The 15,979-nt window shown below is 43.8% G+C and overlaps 1 protein-coding gene across 1 annotated transcript in view; it reads left to right on the forward strand.

The window, feature by feature from the left end:
- The window catches only part of LOC139638964 (uncharacterized), a 14,338-nt gene extending 269 nt beyond the window's left edge, over positions 1-14,069 (forward strand). Inside the window, exons 1-9 of the mRNA XM_071513007.1 lie at positions 1-195; positions 5,695-5,771; positions 6,118-6,223; positions 6,541-6,588; positions 7,691-7,794; positions 11,324-11,483; positions 11,946-12,088; positions 13,488-13,623; positions 13,878-14,069. The exon at positions 1-195 is cut by the window's left edge and continues 269 nt beyond it. Of these exons, the coding sequence (XP_071369108.1) occupies positions 1-195; positions 5,695-5,771; positions 6,118-6,223; positions 6,541-6,588; positions 7,691-7,794; positions 11,324-11,483; positions 11,946-12,088; positions 13,488-13,623; positions 13,878-14,069 (1,161 nt within the window). The remainder of the gene's footprint in view (positions 196-5,694; positions 5,772-6,117; positions 6,224-6,540; positions 6,589-7,690; positions 7,795-11,323; positions 11,484-11,945; positions 12,089-13,487; positions 13,624-13,877) is intronic.
- Positions 14,070-15,979: the final 1,910 nt, after the last annotated feature.

The following is a 15,979-nucleotide window of genomic DNA, read 5'->3' on the forward strand; positions in this document are numbered from 1 at the left end:
GTTCGGGACGACGAGGACGAGGAAGACCCGTCGTCCCACATCGTGTCCTCCAGGTCCGTCAAGAAGATCGCCATCTGTCGGGGGGCTGAGGAAGTTCCCGGAGAGCGGCATGCTGGGACACCGGTCAGCGGTGTCCGTCCTTCATCAGCGACACAGGAGGAAGAAGAAGAGAAGAGACGCTCCTCTCACACTCAGGTACTGTGTGTTGATGGGATGAAGCTTCTGGCTTGTGTTGGTCTTCATGGTGGAGAGGAACAACAGAGCATGATGCAGGGAACCAAAGTCCAACAGTTTACAGGTAAAATATACGGTCCGCTCAGGGTCAGGGTCAGGGTCAGGCTCAGGCTCAGGCTCAGGGTCAGGCTCAGGGTCAGGGTCAGGCTCAGGCTCAGGCTCAGGCTCAGGCTCAGGCTCAGGGTCAGGCTCAGGGTCAGGGTCAGGCTCAGGCTCAGGCTCAGGGTCAGGCTCAGGGTCAGGCTCAGGCTCAGGGTCAGGGTCAGGCTCAGGGTCAGGCTCAGGCTCAGGCTCAGGCTCAGGGTCAGGCTCAGGGTCAGGGTCAGGCTCAGGCTCAGGCTCAGGCTCAGGCTCAGGCTCAGGCTCAGGCTCAGGGTCAGGGTCAGGCTCAGGCTCAGGCTCAGGGTCAGGGTCAGGGTCAGGCTCAGGCTCAGGCTCAGGCTCAGGGTCAGGGTCAGGGTCAGGGTCAGGCTCAGGGTCAGGCTCAGGCTCAGGGTCAGGCTCAGGCTCAGGGTCAGGCTCAGGCTCAGGCTCAGTTTCAGACCAAGTTTTAGACCAGCAGTTTAGACCGACAGTTTAGACCAAGAGTTTAGACTGGCAGTTTAGACCGGCAGTTTAGACCAAGAGTTTAGACCGGCAGTTTAGACCAACAGTTTAGACCAACAGTTTAGACCAACAGTTTAGACCAAGCAGTTTAGACCAGCAGTTTAGACCAAGAGTTTAGACCAGCAGTTTAGACCAACAGTTTAGACCAACAGTTTAGACCAGCAGTTTAGACCAAGAGTTTAGACCAGCAGTTTAGACCAAGAGTTTAGACCAGCAGTTTAGACCAAGAGTTTAGACCAAGAGTTTAGACCAGCAGTTTAGATCGGCAGTTTAGACCAACAGTTTAGACCAAGAGTTTAGACCGGCAGTTTAGACCAAGAGTTTAGACCAAGAGTTTAGACCAGCAGTTTAGACCAACAGTTTAGACCAACAGTTTCAGACCAGCAGTTTCAGACCAGCAGTTTCAGACCAGCAGTTTCAGATCAAGAGTTTAGACCAACAGTTTAGACCAACAGTTTAGACCAACAGTTTAGACCAACAGTTTCAGACCAACAGTTTAGACCAACAGTTTAGACCAACAGTTTCAGACCAACAGTTTCAGACCAACAGTTTAGACCGGCAGTTTAGACCAACAGTTTAGACCAACAGTTTAGACCGGCAGTTTCAGACCAACAATTTTAGACCAACAGTTTCAGACCAACAGTTTCAGACCAACAGTTTCAGACCAGCAGTTTCAGACCAAGGGTTTCAGACCAGTAGTTTCAGACCAACAGTTTCAGACCAACAGTTTAGACCAACAGTTTTAGACCAAGAGTTTAGACCAAGAGTTTAGACCAACAGTTTTAGACCAAGAGTTTAGACCAAGAGTTTAGACCAACAGTTTAGACCAACAGTTTAGACCAACAGTTTCAGACCAGCAGTTTCAGATCAAGAGTTTAGACCAACAGTTTAGACCAACAGTTTAGACCAACAGTTTCAGACCAACAGTTTAGACCAACAGTTTAGACCAACAGTTTCAGACCAACAGTTTCAGACCAACAGTTTAGACCGGCAGTTTAGACCAACAGTTTAGACCAACAGTTTAGACCGGCAGTTTCAGACCAACAATTTTAGACCAATAGTTTCAGACCAACAGTTTCAGACCAACAGTTTCAGACCAGCAGTTTCAGACCAAGAGTTTCAGACCAGTAGTTTCAGACCAACAGTTTCAGACCAAGAGTTTAGACCAACAGTTTTAGACCAAGAGTTTAGACCAACAGTTTAGAACAACAGTTTAGACCAACAGTTTTAGACCAAGAGTTTAGACCAAGAGTTTAGACCAGCAGTTTAGACCAGCAGTTTAGACTAGCAGTTTCAGACCAACAGTTTCAGACCAACAGTTTTAGACCACGAGTTTAGACCAAGAGTTTAGACCAGCAGTTTCAGACCAACAGTTTCAGACCAAGTTTAGACCAGCAGTTTAGACCAACATTTTAGACCAACAGTTTAGACCAACAGTTTCAGACCAAGTTTTAGACCGGCAGTTTAGACCAACAGTTTAGACCAACAGTTTAGACCGGCAGTTTAGCCCGGCAGTTTCAGACCGGCAGTTTAGACCGGCAGCTTAGACCAAGAGTTTAGACCAAGAGTTTAGACCAACAGTTTAGACCAACAGTTTAGACCGGCAGTTTAGACCAACAGTTAAGACCGGCAGTTTCAGACCAACAGTTAAGACCAGCAGTTTAGACCAAGAGTGGGGAAATTAGGACATTTCAGCAGCAACAATAATAGGATTCAGCAGAGAAAAAAAACATAATATAAAATAAGCAGCACTAATAATATTAATAAAGCAATGAAACAAAATGTAAACAGTTGTTACATTATATAAGTGTATGCTGTGACAAGTTCAACCCATCAGGCAGACTGGAAGTATGCAGGAGTCATGGATTGATTTACAGGCGTTACTAGCAGACACAATTTAAATATGGATTACTAAACTGGAATTATGTACTATGTATAAATGTGTATATACTGTATATAAACATCATATCAGTAAATATACAGGATGAGATAGTGGATCCATTATGAAAATATAATTGATAGGTGCAGAAAATAACAGTGAAACCTGAAGAAGTGTTAATGTTCCTTTTAAAGGTTTAATGGTAACAACAGTTCTACAGACTGATCTGTACTTAGAGGCATTCAGTCATGACTGAAACTTTTCCTCCCAACATGGATATAAAACATTGTGAAAACAAGCTGCTCAAACACAGATAAGAGTCCAGTCGTTTCCTGTTACAGCTCTCAGCTGACAGAGGAGAAGTGACTCGGAGGTGAGATCATCTTCCTGGCTCCGGACCAATCGTCTGGGTGGAGACGGTGCACTCTGAAACCCACAGCGTTCATTAGGGGTTCTCCAAGATCCAAGGGGAACCAAGAAGCACATTAGGGTTCCTTATCAGAAAAAATAGCCCCAGAGGTTTGTTGAAGAACCCTCCATATGTTGCAGATTAACTTTAGACATTTAGCTGACTTTACTACAGTGGAATAAGCTTCAGTTCCCAGATCACAACATACAGGAAGGAGGTCAGAGGTCAGGTGTATTCTAGCAGCGACAACTTTCCCTGTTTCCACAGGAAGGTGGTGGCTGATGGGAGATTAAATATGCTAAAGTGTTAGCAAGGAGGTACTATCACTCAACATAGTGTAAGCTAAAGTGTTAGCATGGAGCTACTGTCACTCAACAAGTGTTAGCATGGGTCACTCAACACTATGTTAAAGTGTTAGACTGACTTTACATGGTGCTACTGAAATAGAACTCAGTTCCGTAGGAGAACCATCCCATGAAGATCCTGAAATGGGTTTGCATCATCATCTGGAATGTTCAGGATGGGTTTGGTGACAGAGAAATAGTAAAAGTTTCATTTGCAACCTCACACTCATTGCATATAAAGCCTCAGCATGGAGCACCGGGGACACCAGAAACGTGGGTGTCATGATTGATGACCAACTAACCTTCAAGGAGCATGTGGCTTCTGTTGCTCGGTCATGTGGATTTGCTCTGTACATCAGGAAGATCAGACCCTACCTGTCTGAGCATGCAGCTCAACTCCTGGTTCAGGCTCTTGTAATATCAGCCTTGACTCCTGCAGCTCCTTCCTGGCAGGGCTCCCGGCATGTAGCTCAAACCTCTGCAGATGATCCAGAACAGGCGGAGCGTCCGGTCTTCACCCCCAAAAGAGCACATGTCACTCCGCTGTTCATCTCCTCCTCTGGCTCCCAGTCGCCCGCATCCAGTTCAAGTCCTTGATGCTCGCCTACAAAGCGGCTCCGACCGACCTGAACTCCTCATTCAGGTCTACGCTCCCTCCGCCCACTACGCTCTGCCAAGGAGCCACAACAAGGCCCCAAGTCTCTATCCAGACTCTTCTTCTGTGGTTCCTTGTCTGCCACCACAACAAGGCCCTAAGTCTCTACCCAGACTCTTCTTCTGTGGTTCCTCGGTGGTGGAACAAGTTACCAAACTCCACTCCATCCGCAGTCAAAAAAAAAAATCGTTATCACCTCTTTGTCGGACTAGAACTTAGCTTTATGGCTCTTATTCTCGTTGTTCTCTCCTGACTAGTTCCTCGCTTGTGTTAAAATCTCATGTGTACGTTGCTTTGGATAAAAGCGTCTGGGAAATGGGAAATTGTAAATTGTAATTTTGGTGTGAAGCAAAGGAACGTTTGAGGAACCTACTGTTCCCCTATTGTTCCAGTGTGAAGAACCCCTGCAGGTTCCTCAAAGACCTTTGATTTTGTAGAGTGCAGGTGGCAGAGACTCAGAGAGACGTGAGCTCATCTCTCTACTGAGTCACATCAGAACTTATTAGATCTGTCACTCGTCTTGTAAAGCTGAAGAAATGCATTCTGGGTGTTAAACAAACCTCTGTGACGAGGAAAATACTAATACTTAAAAACAAGTGTCTTGGTGTCTTATAGATATTACACTATATAGATTATATACATATCAGTTTATATAGAATGAATATATTAAGCAATAAAGGATGTAATTCACAACAAAAGGTGAAAATGGAGACAAAGCATAGCAGTGTAGTCTGCTGTAAAGAATCTTAACACAGCTGAGAGAATATTAAGAACTGAAACAGCAGAGAAACAGAATGAAACAGAACAACCAGCATCGACTGATTCAAAGTTTAGGTTTCTTCATTAATCTCTGAACTCTACTGGAAATCCTGGTGAGGTTTAATGAGATGAATAATTGGTGAGTCACAGTGCTCCTGGTGTCCACGGTAACATGAAGCAGCCCATAATGATCCTGACAGAGTCCATGATGAAAAGCTGTTGTTCTGTCAGAAAACTGAATCTAGAAAAAATATTTTATTTTCATTTTAGTTTTAGTTAAACCTCAGTGGGCGGAGCCAAAGAGCCTCAGTTCTTCTGTCTCAGTAACATCAGACTGAAGCTCAGTGAAAAAGAGGAAAGAGAGGAGGAAGCTGATATTATGAAGCCTAGCGCTCTGCTGCTAACTGAAACAATACAATCTACCATACTGAGTTAGCTAGTTAGCTAGTTAGCTAGCTGCTGACCTTCAACATCAGGGATGAACGAAAACAGTCATTGACATTTATATTTTTTATTTGTATTTTGACCAGAGTTCCTTCTTTACCTTTCAAGTTTGCCAGTTCACTAACTTGCACTCAGAAAAACTGTGGTTCTTTGGCTCCGCCCACTGAACTTTAACTCAACCAATCAGATTGTTTCTGCCTCAGAGTCGCTCTGCCAGACAGATTCTGTCCTTTTGAGCCTCATTTTAGAAGACATTGATTCCTCTGAATCGGCTCCTGAAGTTTCTCTAAAAGATATTTCACATGGAGAACTCAGTCTGGATCTTTATTCCTTCACAGAACAGAAATTTATTTTTTGTCCTCAGGAAGGAGAAGAGCTGGGGGCGGAGCTGAATGAAGAGGAGGAAGAGGAGGAGACGGTGATGAAGACCTCTGAACATCTGTAGGTCTCCTCCTGATTTTACATTACAGTGTTTAGATTCTCTCCAGCTGAGGGTTCATGTCTTGCTCAACGGCACTTTGACAGAACGCATGGCTGCTGATGGACAAACTGAAATCAAACCTGAAAATCTCAGAAAGAAAAGACGCAAATTAATCAAGATGAAAATTCAGTTTTCTGTATTTGAAGAAACCAAACCTCGCTGCTGCCAGGGAATTTCTTTGGAAAAAGAACAAAATAGACAACTGTGGTTGATAAAAGCCTTGTTTGATAGTTAATTTGACACTAATGTATTGTACTGTGTGTGTGTGTGTGTGTGTGTGTGTGTGTGTGTGTGTGTGTGTTGCAGCTTGCGCTGGCTCCTCAGCAGCTCCCAGCAGGAGGTGAAACTCGCTCTGGATGTTTCTTGGTTCTACCAGCGAGCCGACAGCATCTTGTCCTCCATCAGCAGGAAGGTAAACTGTTTCCATCCTGAAGGAAGACACCGAGGTTTAGGGAGATAATTCATATCACTAATAGATTATCGTATATCTGTGAGGGTTGATTGGGTTATTGATCAATACTAACGACTGATCTGGACTGGAGGAGATTAGTTCCATCATGTTGCAGTTCCAGTCGATAAAGCTCACAGATTATTTAAAGCTTCTTTAACTGAGGACAACATAGAAAGTGTTGCTTGTGTTATGTTTAATACTCTGCATTTGCTCTATTCTTATCTAGTTTCTATTTTTTGTTTCATCCAAATCTAAATCTAAATAATTTCCTTTTGCAGAGTGGAGTGTCTTCAGGAGAGATGGAGGACATCGCCAGTCAAATCACAGTAAGTTTTATTCAGACAGTTCTCACGTGACGGTTGGGTTGGGGTTCCCTCCTTCCACCATGTGCTGCAGGAACTGAAGCTTGGGTTGGGGTTCCCTCCTTCCACCATGTGCTGCAGGAACTGAAGCTTGGGTTGGGGTTCCCTCCTTCCACCATGTGCTGCAGGAACTGAAGCTTGGGTTGGGGTTCAGGTACAGAACTGTTCCTCTGATCCAGCAGAGAAACGGAAAGCTCCTTCCTCACCTGCAGCTTCTTCCATATTCCGTAATTTCCCCCTAAAGACGGAGTGAAATTCCCGGGAAGCTTCCTGTGGGACTCTGTCAGATTCCAAAAGGTCACAGCGCTCTGATGTCATGCGCTTTCAGGCAGAGCGAGCCGGCCAATCACGAGAGGCTGTGGGCGGAGCCTCGCTCGCTGTGGAGTTTGTTCGGAGCGGAGAGCGGAACGTTTTAATTTGCAGTTTCCAAACTGTCTGTAAATGAGATGGAACATTAAGAACAGGAGAAACATTTTCTACAACAATAACAAGTGAGGTTCAACATGCGGCCCGCCTCACCTGTCAGGGCCGTCACGCTCTCTACAGACAAACTGTACAGAGAGAACAGAGAGGAGAACAGAGGAGAGAGAACATGGAGAACAGAGAGGAGAACAGAGGAGAGAGAACATGGAGAACAGAGAGAGAACAGAGGAGAGAGAACATGGAGTCCATTTTGTTCTGAGCTGCTGATTTTATCTTTTTTTTATTTTTATTTTTATTTTATTATCTGCTGAGTCGTCATCTGACACCAGACAACTTAAATCTCTGCATGACGTCCTGACCTCTGTCACACACACACACACACACACACACACACACACACACACACACACACACACAGACACACACACACACACACACACACACACACACACACAGACACACACACACACACACACACAGACACACACACACACACACACACACACACACACACACACACACACACACACACACAGACACACACACACACACAGACACACACACACACACACACACACACACACACACACACACACACACACACACACACACACACACCCCTGACTCTCTGTGCTCCCTGCAGATGTTGGACCTCAGTGTGTCTCGGCTCTCTGAGCTTCATCCCACTCTGACAGCCAGACTGACACAGAAACGAGCCGAGGTGCAGAACTGCTGGGCCCACCACAGGTACTCTGCTGCTTCTTCTTCTTCTGCTTCTTCTTCTTCTTCTGCTTCTTCTTCTTCTGCTTCTTCTTCTTCTGCTTCTTCTTCTTCTTCTGCTTCTTCTTCTTCTGCTTCTTCTTCTTCTTCTGCTTCTTCTTCTTCTGCTTCTTCTTCTTCTTCTGCTTCTTCTTCTTCTGCTTCTTCTTCTTCTGCTGGGCCCACCACAGGTACTCTGCTGCTTCTTCTTCTTCTGCTTCTTCTTCTTCTGCTGCTGGACCCACCACAGGTACTCTGCTGCTTCTTCTTCTGCTGCTTCTTCTTCTTCTGCTGCTGGGCCCACCACAGGTACTCTGCTGCTTCTTCTTCTTCTGCTTCTTCTTCTTCTTCTTCTGCTGGGCCCACCATAGGTACTCTGCTTCTTCTTCTTCTGCTTCTTCTTCTTCTTCTGCTGGGCCCACCACAGGTACTCTGCTTCTTCTTCTTCTGCTTCTGCTTCTTCTGCTGCTGGGCCCACCACAGGTACTCTGCTTCTTCTTCTTCTTCTGCTTCTTCTTCTTCTTCTGCTGGGCCCACCACAGGTACTCTGCTTCTTCTTCTTCTTCTGCTTCTTCTTCTTCTTCTGCTGGACCCATCACAGGTACTTTGCTGCTTCTTCTTCTGCTGCTTCTTCTTCTTCTGCTGCTGCTTCTTCTTCTGCTGCTGCTTCTTCTGCTGCTGGGCCCACCACAGGTACTCTGCTTCTTCTTCTTCTGCTGCTGCTTCTTCTTCTGCTGCTTCTTCTTCTTCTGCTGGGCCCACCACAGGTACTGTGCTTCTTCTTCTGCTGCTTCTGCTTCTTCTTCTTCTTCTGCTGCTGCTTCTTCTTCTGCTGCTGCTTCTTCTGCTGCTGGGCCCACCACAGGTACTCTGCTTCTTCTTCTTCTTCTGCTTCTTCTTCTTCTTCTGCTGGGCCCACCACAGGTACTCTGCTTCTTCTTCTTCTGCTTCTGCTTCTTCTGCTGCTGGGCCCACCACAGGTACTCTGCTTCTTCTTCTTCTTCTGCTTCTTCTTCTTCTTCTGCTGGGCCCACCACAGGTACTCTGCTTCTTCTTCTTCTTCTGCTTCTTCTTCTTCTTCTGCTGGACCCACCACAGGTACTCTGCTGCTTCTTCTTCTGCTGCTTCTTCTTCTTCTGCTGCTGCTTCTTCTTCTTCTGCTGCTTCTTCTGCTGCTGGGCCCACCACAGGTACTCTGCTTCTTCTTCTGCTGCTTCTGCTTCTTCTTCTTCTTCTGCTGCCTCTTCTGCTTCTTCTGCTGCTCTTCTTCTCCTCCTTCTTCTGCTTCTTCTTCTGCTGCCTCTTCTTCTCCTTCTTCTCCTTCTCCTTCAGTTTAGTTGATTACACTTCAAAACCTGCCTAAGCTATCCATGTTAACAAGTCATTTAATCTAGTATTGAGTCTCAATATTTTATTTTTCTTAAAACAAGTAAAAAATTCTGTCAATGTGAGATAATTCCACTTGTTTTTGATACAAATCAACTTATTTTGAGATTTATTTTCTTGATACTAATGTTCTCTGTTATTCTGCCTTGTTTCAAGATATTTGAATCTGAAACTGGAAAAAATAGAATGATCTCACTCAATTCTTCACTTTTTCAAGAAAACCTTGAATGTTAAACCTCTGCCTGATGTCTCGACCTGCAAACACCACAGTCTCTGTCTCTGTTAGTTTCATAGTTGTGGATAAAAAATGATTATAATAATAATTATTTAATGGTGGAAGTTACAGATCTCCACCAAAATCGAATCAGTTGTTCCTCGGCCCGAAGCTGATCTCTGTTCCTCGGTTTTTGAGATATTCTGTTAAAACATGAGATTTTTAGACTAAATGACTTGTTAAGATGGACATTTTTTACAATGTGGTCTTTAAAACCCTTTAGGAGGTTTCTAATGATTATTCAGGATTTGTTCAAATGGCCCAATGACAAGCAGCTGAAAATGCTAAAATGTGTCTCTGACACTAAAATGTCAAATCTAAAAAGTTTCAGTCTCAAAGTAAAAAGCAGGAATCGTTTCTCTGTAATATTATATATAAAACAGACGGCAGCATGACTTCACAGCCGGAGCTCAGTCCAGCAGGCTGACATCACCTCAACATGCATGAACTCATGGAAAATAAATGCCACATGTGAAGGATAATTACTCTGAAAACATTCTGCTAACATGGCGTTCCCCTTGGCGTTAACACTGAGCTTGCATAATAAAGTTTTTTTGGCTTTTCACAGCGAGTGAAGTCGATGTTGAAGTGAATTTGAGACGATCAGCAGTTTGGTCTGAAAGTGTGGAGTCAGACAACATCAGCTCAGCTGTGACAAACTGGATGTTGAGGAACAAACTCGATCACAATATACTGATCAATATTATTGTTGACAAAAAACACAAATCTCCAAAAAGCCATTTTTCAGGGATGAAGAACAACTATTTTCTCACTGACTGTATTTTTGAAATTCTTCTTTAGTGGTTTAACAGATTTAAAGTTAAAAACTCTCCTGAAGTGCAAGAACCAAAAGAACCAGAGGAAAAATTCAGCTGTTCTTGGAGAACAGTTAACAAAAGTTCAATATTAAAAACCAACATGTTTTGGACGCAGTAAAGTCGACAAAGAACTCAAGACTTGAACAGCTGAACTGTTTCATTCCTTTGGTTTTAACAGATTTCATCTCAACACACATGATTGTGGAAACTTTACATTCCAGAAGGAAAAAGTAAAAACAGCAGAACTGTTCGGTGTTAACATCAGAGAACAGGGAAAATACATTTCAGAGGATTAATGATGGAGAATAGATCCTGTTTGTTTACTGTATTTTAATGTTTTCTGTTCCAACTCTCCTTTCTGAAAACATGACATCATGTGGTGAAACCATGCCAACATCTGTCATGGTCGCCATGGTAACAAAACACATCATTATCTAACTGGATATCAGAGAGAAAACTGAGTCACGTTCCTCACATGTTGAAACCTGTTTCTACAGGATTTACAAAGAAAAGGAGATTTAACACTTACATATATATATATATATATATATATATATAAATACATACATATAATATAATTTATAATATAAAACGTTTTCAGCCCAACTGACGTTTTACACATTTTTATAAGCTACAAAATTAGTTCAACATACTAACTGGTCCAAAATCTTGGACCCCTCGAGGTAAAATGGAAACCTGGAGAGAGAGAGAGAGGGGGAGAGAGAGAAGAGAGAGAGAGAGAGAGAGAGAGAAGAGAGAGAGAGAGGGAAATATAAAGGATTATCACTTTAATAAGAATATATTTATCGATCAAAAGTGTCAGAAACACAATGTTGTCGTCTCCTGTGTCACATGACCTGCTGTTTTTGGACTTAATAGATCGAACCAACTGGATCCAGATCCAGATCATCAGTCCTTCACTGCTGTTTATTTCTCGGTCTGTTTTAGAGGATGTGGCAGCTATAACACAGTAATGTAATAGTAATCATAATAATCATTAATAATAATAATGACAGTGATATCTGTGGTTGTTTTCCAGAGTGGAGCAGGCAGATCCTTCATCCTCCAGCTGTGATGTTGGATCTGGACTGGGATCTGGACTGGGATCTGGACTGGGATCCGGACTGGGATCTGGACTGGGATCTGGACTGGGATCCGGACTGGGATCAGTGCTGCAGGACACAACGTCCGCTGATAAGGTCTTTAAAAACCAACAGGCTTCTATTACAACCAATTATATCATGTAAAATGATACTATTTAATAAGCAGTGGTCTGTAACTAACTACTAACTTCATTAATAATCCTGAGTGAGTCGTTTTTTTTACTTTGTGCCAGTAATCAGTTTGAGTTGAGTCACATTTTTAAATGCTGCTATCCTCAAAAAGAAATCCATAAAACAAGAGAATTTTCCTGAAACAAGTCACATGATCTGAAATGAGGCAGATCGCTCCACTAGTGTCAAGACCCTGTGCAAACTGAATTGCATTGCGATAAGACTGTAAGACTTGTTAAGTTATTTATAGCAGTGCAGTCTATACAGTCAGATACTGGTAGATGTCAGTCAGTCCCACTCTGTTCTAAACACCCGGCTGCTGAAATAGTGAACATGGCTGATGAAATGTTCTTCAGCAGACTGCAGCATTATTTCTTCTTTGTTCAGACTCTGCTGTGGCTGAAGGACAGTCAGCAGCAGGAGAGCCGGTCTGTCAGCAGGACCAGGGAGGAGGCGGAGCCACACAGGACCGAACACGACCGCTGCATGAAGGCAAGCGGCCATCATGGGAACACTTCACCTCCAACACAGTATATTGCAGATGATGCAGACATGTGTCCCATCAATACAGAGAAAACTCGTTATATCCACAGCTGCTGTTTTGTCGGAGTACATCCAGTGGGAATTAAACAGGCTGCCTCACAATATGAGTCTGAAGGAGCTGTGATTGTTTCTGTGATTATTCAACTATGTGGTTGCATAATCACTGCAGCACTGTTTGCCTGTTGCTAAATATCTTAACATTGTGATAACTTTCATAATAATAATAACAGCATTAATGCGTCTTTTCTGCGTCTTTCAGCCAGTTCCTCCTCTCCTTAAGAAACTCCTCAGCTCCTCAGTCCTCCTCTCTGCTCTGAACAGTTTTCCACCTGAGCAGCTCTCTTAAGGGCTAAGATGCTTTGTGAATAGCTTTTATCTTTACTAGGATTTAGTCTTACTTTTAAGGGGAAATTCTTGAAAATGTCATCACTCTCAGAGTTTTCTTAGAATTTCACCACTAGGACCAACTCTTAGTACTAGGAAGCTTTGTGGATACGGGCCCTGTTCTTCCAAAGTAAACAGAGATAAGCGATGGGTGCAAACACACTAAGATAAGATAATATAAAATAAGATAAGACAAGATAAGATAAGATACGATAAGATAAAATAAAGATAATATAAGATAAGATAAGATAAAATAAAGATAAGACAAGACAAGATAAGATAAGATAAAGATAAGATAAGATAAGATAAAATAAAGATAAGACAAAATAAGATAAGATAAGATATCACTTTATTAATCCCCTTGGGGAAATTCAGGTGCCACAGCAGCAGCTGGCAGAACAGAACCAAGGAAAACAAATACAGAAGATAATAAAAAGGAGAGGTAATAAGATATAAAGGTAAAGGTAATGTATGAAACTATAGAGACAGCGCAAATGCAAATGAATGCAAATACTACTACTACTACTACTACTACTACTAATAATAATAATGATAATACTGATAATAATACTAATAACAATAATAATAATAATAATAACAATAATAATAATAATAATAATGATAATAATAATAATAATAAACAAAGGCTTTAAGCAAGAGAAAATATTTGCATTGTTCAGATGATGCAAATTGAAAAACACATGCAAAAATACAAAGCAAATACAAAACGTAAATGTGCTGAGAGAGAGAGTGTGGGGTCAGCCTGCACTCTGGGGTCTCTCTCTCTGAGAGAGAGAGAGAGAGAGAGAGAGAGAGAGAGTGTGGGGTCAGCCTGCAGTCTGGGGTCTCTCTCTCTGAGAGAGAGAGAGAGAGAGAGAGAGACAAAGAGAGACAGAGAGAGAAGCAAGATGCTCTCAAAATGTCGTTTCATCTTGACTTTAAAAGCGTAGCATGTTTCAGAAAGCCTCGTCTCTTGCAGTCGACTCTGACTCTGCGGCTCAGCGGCCTGCTGTCCCGATGTGCCGAGCTCAGCGTGGACGTCCAGGACGTCCTGGACGCCGAGACGGACGCCCTGCTGCGCTGCGACCCGGACAGACGGCAGCTGGACGGCCTGCAGGACCAGCAGCACAGACTGGAGGTCAGACGTGTCCTGGCTCTGATCCCTGTAGCTCCGATCGCATTTCCCACATGGGCTCTGAATGTTCACAGTAGTTGAACTTTTACTTATATAATTAATTACCATGGTGCTCATGAAGAATAGAGTCGACTTCACCGCACTGTGATGTGGCTTCATAGCGCTCGGTATGGAGGAGCGAGTCTCTTTTGGCTGTTGAAGGTCTTTGTTTGGCGGACGGAGCTGCAGCACTCTCCTTCTGATGTGATGTCTGCTAGATGGACCGGCAGCTGGTCAGGGAGGAGGTGGAGGAGCTGGAGATGTTGACCTCTGACCCCCGGGCCGAGGAGGCGCAGGCGGCCCTGCAGGCCTGGGAGGAGCTCGGCTGGAGTTTGGCCGACAACCGCAATGCTCTCCTGCAGCTCCGGCAGCTTCAGGCCTTCCTCAGCTCCTACCTGGCCATGATGTGAGTGTTGTTCATGTTATTTAATCCCGTGATTTGTCTTAATGCCATGCTGCAGTCAGATTATCTTTATATTATTTTATATTATATTATTAGTGAGAAAGGGATGAAGACACTGGCTGAGTTTTCAAACTTGTTTGGTTTTCTCGGTCCGGTCTGGTCGGCTGCGGTGTGAAGCTACAGGACTGAAATCTGAGTGACACTGGGAACAGCCAATGGGAGTTCAGATACAGGAGGAAGAAAAAGAAAAATAATCAAAAGAGAAGTAATATTTAACAACAACGCCCTCTCACAAAGACAGTTTATATCAGTCAGATTCCCAACTCCACTTGCTCCACTCTTTTTGAGTCGTTGAGGGAATAAATCTCATATAAAATGGTATTAAACAGCAGTGTGCCTGGATCATCAAGTACAAATTAAGTGAAAATATCTCAGAATTCATCAGTATCACTTCAAAACACATTTGTAATGTAAATGTGAACTGTAGCTTCTGCACCACATAACAAGAAACACTGGAGCAGATTTTTATAATTACATTTACAGTGAACTGTTCTGAACCGATCTGACACTAACCCTGGGTCAGATCGGTCAGTATGTCTGGGCTAGTTCAGCTGAGGCTGGGCTAGTCAGGGGGAGTCTGGACTAGTTAGGCTGAGTCTGAGCTAATCAGGCTGAGTCTGGGCTAGTCAGACTGAGGCTGGGCTAGTCAGGCTGAGTCTGGGCTAGTTCAGCTAAGGCTGGGCTAGTTCAGCTGAGGCTGGGCTAGTCAGGCTGAGTCTGGGCTAGTTCAGCTGAGTCTGGGCTAGTCAGGGGGAGTCTGGACTAGTCAAGCTCAGTCTGGGCTAGTTCAGCTGAGTCTGGGCTAGTCAGGCTGAGTCTGGGCTAGTTTGTCTGAGGCTGAGTCTGGGCTAGTCGGGGGGAGTCTGGACTAGTCAGGCTGAGTCTGGGCTAGTCAGACTGAGGCTGGGCCAGTTCAGCTGAGTCTGGCCTAGTTAGGCCAAGTCTGGGCTAGCTCAGCTGAGGCTGGGCTAGTCAGGCTGAGTTTGGGCTAGTTAAGGTCTGGGTTAGTCGGGGGTGGGGGGGGGAAACTAAAAGACTTAACCAGTTTAAAAAACACATTGCATTAGATTTCCTGATGGGGGGGGGGGGGGGGGGTAGCAAGTCCATCGAGAGAATGGAATCTGTTGGATAGCTGCAAGCATGCTGCTGGAGGGGGCCTATGACTGGGATATGATCTGGTCCCAGATCAGTCTGTTCAGATTGAGTCTGTGAACCTTCACACTGCCAGATAATCTGTTTGGACGGTCAGTCCTGACCAACCCTCAGATTGGGGATTCCCCTGCCGATAGTCGGGATGTCCAAATATGGTGTTTATCAGCCCGATTATCTTATAGTGTGTTCCCAGCTCTAGTCGGTACCATGTGTGTCAGTATGTTGCAGAGTATTTCTGCACCAATACCGCAATACTAACTCCTGTAAAATCATTGTACCTGGACATTAAATGAGGGGTATCATTTGCTTTTTCAGCAATTTTATATAATTACCTGGTGTCTATAAAATACATCTGTGAAGTTTTTTTCAGTAAAAATCATTTAGTTATAGCTTTAGCTATTCACTTCTCAGTGTCTATTTCCCACCTACAAGAAAACAGGTCATTTTACATAAGCAGCTTCTTATGCTAATGAGCTACTGCTCTGATTGGCTGGCCATTCTGGAAGGACCCACCCTCCTCTTAGCGCTGATTGGTCGATTTCAGACAGTCCAGTGTCTACATAGAGACTGGAGCAAAATCTTACTGGCTTGTACAACGGGGCGTGTTTTATAGTTGGTGACTGTGGGGAAATGGCAGAGTAACATGATTAAATTTTTTTACTGTGATTACTCCAAGTACCAAAATCACCAGAAATACTTAAGAAT

This window comes from Centroberyx affinis, unplaced genomic scaffold (genome assembly GCF_046629955.1).
Source record: "Centroberyx affinis isolate AG114_WGS23_722 - 3 ecotype Tasmania unplaced genomic scaffold, CSIRO-AGI_Caff_v1 ptg006704l_1, whole genome shotgun sequence".
In the NCBI taxonomy this organism is placed as follows: Eukaryota; Metazoa; Chordata; class Actinopteri; order Beryciformes; family Berycidae; genus Centroberyx; species Centroberyx affinis.